The sequence below is a fragment of the Apaloderma vittatum genome, unplaced genomic scaffold (genome assembly GCF_000703405.1).
Source record: "Apaloderma vittatum isolate BGI_N311 unplaced genomic scaffold, ASM70340v1 scaffold13314, whole genome shotgun sequence".
Taxonomy (NCBI): Eukaryota; Metazoa; Chordata; class Aves; order Trogoniformes; family Trogonidae; genus Apaloderma; species Apaloderma vittatum.
In genome coordinates, this window is record NW_009713270.1 from 1 (window position 1) to 6,134 (window position 6,134).

The 6,134-nt window shown below is 44.6% G+C and overlaps 1 protein-coding gene across 1 annotated transcript; it reads left to right on the forward strand.

Annotated features, from left to right (window-relative positions):
- Positions 1-300: 300 nt before the first annotated feature.
- PARP16 (poly (ADP-ribose) polymerase family, member 16) lies at positions 301-4,455 on the forward strand (the record flags this gene model as incomplete). The annotated part of the gene is made up of 5 exons (XM_009868307.1): positions 301-438; positions 1,243-1,449; positions 2,536-2,707; positions 3,452-3,593; positions 4,219-4,455. Coding segments are annotated over 5 exons (804 nt in total), but the record flags the coding sequence as incomplete, so codon positions are not given.
- Between the last annotated feature and the right edge of the window lie 1,679 nt (positions 4,456-6,134).

Sequence of the window (6,134 nt, forward strand, 5' to 3'; positions counted from 1 at the left end):
CATTCCCTGGGCAACCCCCCTCCTCGTTCCTCCCGCTTGCAGGGGTTGGGTTTTCATTATTCTCGGGCCAGCCCCGCAGACGTTGTGAGCAGGCACAAGCGTTCCGTAACCTGTCGGGTGTTTATTTTTAGGACAAGTGGCAAACTTTTCTCGCAAACTGCATACAAACGTTTCTAGCTCAGAACGGGAAACTGCTCAGTTTGCAACCGACTGGGGTGAAATGCTGTTTTGTTCTCACTAGGGGTCTCTCTTTAATCATCATGAAAAGAAGGAGCTTGTACTAAATACCCGTCTGATTAGCTTGCAGATACCAAGGCTCTGCCAAGCCTGAAAGAAGTTCTGGAGTCTGTTCCAAACGCAGAGAAAAGGACCTGGGATTTGTTGAGTTGGATTTTGTCATCTAAGGTCTTCACGATACAAAGCACTAAGAAGCAGGAGGTAAGTTTTGAGTTCTGAAAGCCTTGGTTACAGTTTGTCTTTTAAGGCAAACTTGCACTTCAGAGAGTATTTTCCTCCTGCCAGAAGTAAGTTGGTTATTGTGGGAGATTGACAGTTCGACATGAATGCAGGTTTTTTTTCTTGTGTATAGGGAGAGTTGTTTGCTTTGTTTTTTTTAAATAAAATTTTCAGGAATGCTGGTTGGAAAAAATCATTATTGCTGTCAGTAGTTGATGGTGGGCACTGCTTGTAGTTGGTTACTCCCAGTAACGTAGCATGTACCAGCACGTTCTAGACCGAGACAGGTGTCATGGAGCTACGTCCTGCTTCTTCACTGAGAAAAACAACTTAGTACTTCTGCATACTGCCCCCAGAATGGACAGGTTGAGAGGCAGTGAGGCACTTCTGTAACAGGGGTAAAAATAGTTGTAGAGATCAGTAGCAAGGTGAAAACAACTTCTGTTGTCACTTTTTTTCCTCTTCCAAGATCAGCCAATGAATATATTGTCTTAGTAGCCAAAGTGGATTTGTGACGTTGTCCTTACATCATCAGTTAGTTCATTATCATGATTCAGGGGTTTTGTTCTGGAATAAAAAATGAGGATTTAGGATTGATAGCAAGAAACTGTCAGAATTTTTACTGTGCACTTACTCCTTCTGAATTGTGACAGTGTTGCACTCTAATGCAGAAAGCATAACCAAAATACTTAAAGCGACGTGAAAGACTAAGGGACAGGAAGCCACATTTCCATTGAGTGATCTAACCCCATAAACCCAACACTTACATTCCTTCCTGTTTTCAAGTACGAGAAGATCCAAGAACTCACGGGGATGTCTGGGGCTGTGGTTCCTGCTCCGGACTACCTCTTTGAGATCACATACTGCGATCAAATGGATACCAAGTTTGCTGAGACCAAGGGAGAGCGGGACCTCATCTACGCCTTCCACGGGAGCCGCCTCGAGAACTTCCATTCCATCCTGCACAACGGCCTGCACTGCCATCTGAACAGGGTGAGGCTCCTGGTGTTGGCACCATCTTCTGTTGGTCACTTGTGGATAGTGACACCTTTTAAAAACAGGCCCAAATTCCTTGAGGGGTATGAGATGTGCTGATGATGCTTACGCTGCTGGTTTCACTTCACTGTAGGCCTTTGTAGATGGTTGTGTTGAGTTTTTCTAGTGTAGCCTGAGGGTAAAAGCTGGAAGTAGCACAACACCCTTTTCTCCAGTGCCACAGTTTATGCCTCTCCTTTGTTGCTTTGTAAGGAAGCGTGACGCCTCTGAAAATACGGCCCTGTCCAACAGCCTGCCTGTGCACAGAGGAGGAGATTCTCTCTTTCTGCTCAGCTTCAAGTTTAGATCAACTAAAGATTGAGGTGCTGCTTGCAAATGGAGCGTTCTCTAAACAGCCTCGTTACAAATCCTGTAGGATTTGTACCACCTTGGATTTCAACGGAAAATCGTGTTGTCTGTAAAGCAGCTTTGATGCAGCAGCTGCTCAACTTTCCCATCTACCCAGAAGATGTTTTTCCCCCAGTGTTCTTTATGAGTGGCAGCTTATCAGGCACAGTGGACTTTACTGGATTAATAATTTTAGCCAGTGTGGCAAATCCTCTAACGCAGTTGTTAAAACAATTATATCTGAAAGGGATTCACAACTGAAAAGTACTTCCCTCTTTTTCTAGTAAGGCATGGATTTCAACACGAGTAAAGCCTCGCTGTGTTTGTGGAGCGTGGGTTGTCAGAATGATGGCAGTCGCAATAAATCAGTGAAATGCCTCTAACAGCAGCACAGTCGTGTTGATATAAAATACTTACGCTGGCAAAGTAAATCCAAATCCGGGAAAGCATGAATCTGTCCACGCCGAGGGCTGTGCCAGGCAACTAATTTGAGGGATGGGAGAGGGCAGCTGCCCCACCCTGAGGAAGTTTTGCCAGGACAAAACCAGTGCCTGGGTCAGGCCCAACGCAGGTCAGAAAAGCCTTTCTTAATTCACCTTCAGAAACAGAACTGCTGGTCTGAAAGCAAAGAACGCTTGTGTATTGTTTACAATTTGTGTTACAGGGTTTTAGGATGTTTTTTCTGCTCTGTTTCAGACATCCCTGTTTGGTGAGGGTACCTATCTTACCAGTGACCTGAGCCTGGCTCTCCTTTACAGCCCTCACGGTCTCGGCTGGCAGCGAAGTGCCTTGGGCTCGATCCTGAGCTGCGTGGCTGTTTGCGAGATCATCGACCACCCCGACGTGAAGTGTCAGGTGAAGAAGAAAGGTGGGTCCATGGCAATAAGAACTACGTGTCATTCTTCTCTTACTTAGCACTTCCCATATTTCAGCTTTGGTGCCTAAATTCTGTCATATAAACAGTGCAGTGTATGGAGTGTGGGTACCCTTCAGCAGAAACTGCCTCTGGGCTCCTCTACTGGCTGACTCCTCAGCAAATGCACAACAGCCTCGTTGTCTGGGAAGCTTCTCTTAAAATAATATATTTGAGGAGTAGAAAATAGTTTGGTGGCATCGTTTTTTTTTCCTAGTTTCAGCAGCATGATAAAGTCAAGCTCCGTAACACCTGATTGTTTCTCCTGCTATGGTGGAACAGAAGCATCACAAATGTGTCAATAATGAGCTTTATTAGATGTCTAGGAAGCCTCTGCTCAGATGGGCCTTCTCCTCTGCTTCCTACTTGCAGGGCTCACTCAGTGCTTTGATGCTGGAATTTGTTTTTTTTTTCTTTATTAATATTAGCAGGTCCCCGAGCATCATGTGGGAGACCCACCTCCTTATTACCCTGGTCTGGGCCATAATTCCACCCATACCAAGGATGACTAGGAGTGGTTTAGCCTCAAGCAAACTTTTCAGTCTATTCTTGGATGCTGAGGGATTCAGGGGAATACCAAGACTTGGGTTATCTCATTCCCACCCTTGGAGGGGGTTGATTGTTTACTTTTTTACAGCTGCTTTTTTTACAGTTCTGCTTTTCTGTTCCCCTAAAGAGCTTTTTCTTTTTCTCCTTCAGATTCAGAAGAAATAGACAGAAAAAGAGCAAGAGTGAAAAACAGTGAAGGGGGTGACGTGCCACAGAAATACTTCGTTGTCACAAACAATCAGCTTGTCCGAGTTAAATACTTGCTAGTGTATTCACAGAAACAGCACAGGAGGTAAGAGTTCAGCTACTTGGAGTGATGAGCATGCTCTAACAGGCAGATACACACATCTCATTTCTGAAAAACAGCAGAAAACAAGCAGAGAAAACATGCTGCACTGCCAGAACTTGTTCTTAGCCTGTTTGCTGTGGAAATAAGGCTTACACCATCATGTTGCCTCTGTCTCACTCTTTCAAACTTCCAGGCACAACTAAATTTGTTGGGTTTTTTTCACCAGACCTGCAAGCACTCAGTGCCTTTGAGAGCTCTGATAATCTGGCAGAAAGCAAAGAGCAAAGCTCTGTTGAATGCAGCTCTTGAAACTGGGGCAGATTTACCTCTGCCCTTATCTATCCTGAGTGGCAGCATTCACCCAGCTCATCACCGTGTGTGTGCAGGCTGGACAGTTACAGCTCTACACCACAGAGAAAGGCAGGAACACGGGGAGCAAGGCCAGGATTGTGCATGGAGGCTTGGCAAAAAGGGATGGGCAGTCAGGCTTTAATAGTTGCAGGGATTAGGGAACAACATCCTGTTTTTGTGGCGTTCGCTTAGCCACTTGAAATGACAAAACTTAAGATACTCTTGGCCAAAGTATTTGTGCTTCTCTGACAGAGTTTACACACCTTTGTCTTTTCAGGCCTTCTAGCGAATCTTCCTGGTTCTACACCCACCGTTTTGCCGTCATGATGATGCTGTACCTGCTGCTGCTGATAGTGATAGGGGCCAGCAACTCGCCAACCTTTGTCTACTACTGGCACAGAATGTTTGACTCAGAGAGATGAATTGCCCAAGATGATAAACTTATTTTCACTACGTGCCTTAATAACAGCTGATCTGCAATGCACTGCATCTCTTCCAGAGTTCTGGAAATAAAGGTGCCAGGAGCAGTGTATTATCCTCATGGCGTCTTTCCATTTATTCTCATTTCTGCACTCCTGGGATTCACGAGGATGCCCAGTACAGCTGAAAAGGATCACAACGGTGCAGCTTAGCATGAACCGTTTGTTAAGAGTCCATGGGAAAAACTAAGCGTGGAAACACTCAGGTGTAACCGTTTTCTGTCAAACTGAGGTGATATTTGCACAAGTTGGAAAGGGAGGAGTTTTCTGTATGTGTCAGGCAAAGCAGCCTGTAAGGAGTCTCTACCAGTTTGTTTTCAGAAGCTGATTTTAGTGATGTTTAGCATGTACCAGTGCAGATGGGATCACTTTTAAAACTAACTGTGGCTTTGGCCAGGAATTTTTATATTTAAGCATAATGATTGTAAGAAAACAACAAGAAATAAAGCAACAACCAAAATGGAAGGAAGTTAAGTTGTTTCTAGTGCATTGGTTTTTTTGTTCCCTGTGAAACATCTGCCAGGTTTGTGCTCTCAGCCATGATGTGTCTTGTCCTTTGTTCATGTGCAGATCAGACAAACTTGGGCCCTTCCGCCCTGAATGGGGATTGCTTCTGTCCAACTGCCTTCTCCTTGTGTTTTCTGTGCCAGGAAGAGAGAGGGTGAAGGATCCCACTTATGTTGCCACCCGACAGGCTTTGGGTATTTGGGCTGCCCAGGTTTGGGGTTCTGGTTTCACATTTTTGCCTGTACTGAATTGTTTTTACCCTCCCTTCATGAATGCACGGAACTAACTAGCAGTAGTGTTGCCCATTATTTCCTGAAACACTTGAAACTAAATCAGAGGACGCTCCTTTTTCAGTTACTGAGCACGGGATAAACGTGATTAAAAGCCCAGGGACCCAGGCAAAGTAAAACTGGGTATGTGCCACAGCTCAAGCTTGCAGCCTAGCTTTTAGGGATAGGCTTGATAAACGTAGGTTTTCATTGCACAGTGAACCCTGACTACACACACATACACAAAAAAAATCTCATCACATATCCCAGCAAATGAGTCTGTGATTACTGCCTTACTCATTAAGTATCTCAAAGAAAATCTCTTCTTTCTCTGATGTTGTTCTGGTACCTAATTGCCAGAAATAATGACCTGGTAATCAGGTTTTCCAACTTCAGGCTGAGAACAAGTTTGTTTACAGCAACCCCTCTTCTTGGTGGGTGGAGCTAGGAGCATTTATTACAGTTAATTTTGATGCCAGAACAAATTTATTTATTCACCATACAGCTTGCAAAACAAGAACATTATAATCCAATTCCCTATTGCCTTTTACAGTCCATTAATAATGCTCAGTTGAAGTATGTTGCATTGCCTCAACCCAAGAAACGTCCATGCTAATTACAGCATTGATTTGCAATTAAAATACATATAAACTAACAATTTGTTGTGCAACAGATTCAAGTACTTTATGCCAGGGTCTCTTCTTGGGGTTCATTTGCACACACTCCAAAGAGTAAGCAGGAGGAACGAAGGCGGAGCAGCCCGTTCGGTGCTATCTCCTAATAAAGATATTATTCAGAGCTTTTATTCGGCTTTAAGCCATTCAGCTGAGCTCTCTTCCCAAGCATGGGGCAAGAGCAACCGTGTATGTCCCAAGCCGTTCTTCTGCACCAGCTGCTCCAGGCTGTGCCCCTAGAGACAAAAGTACCACCGGGGCTCT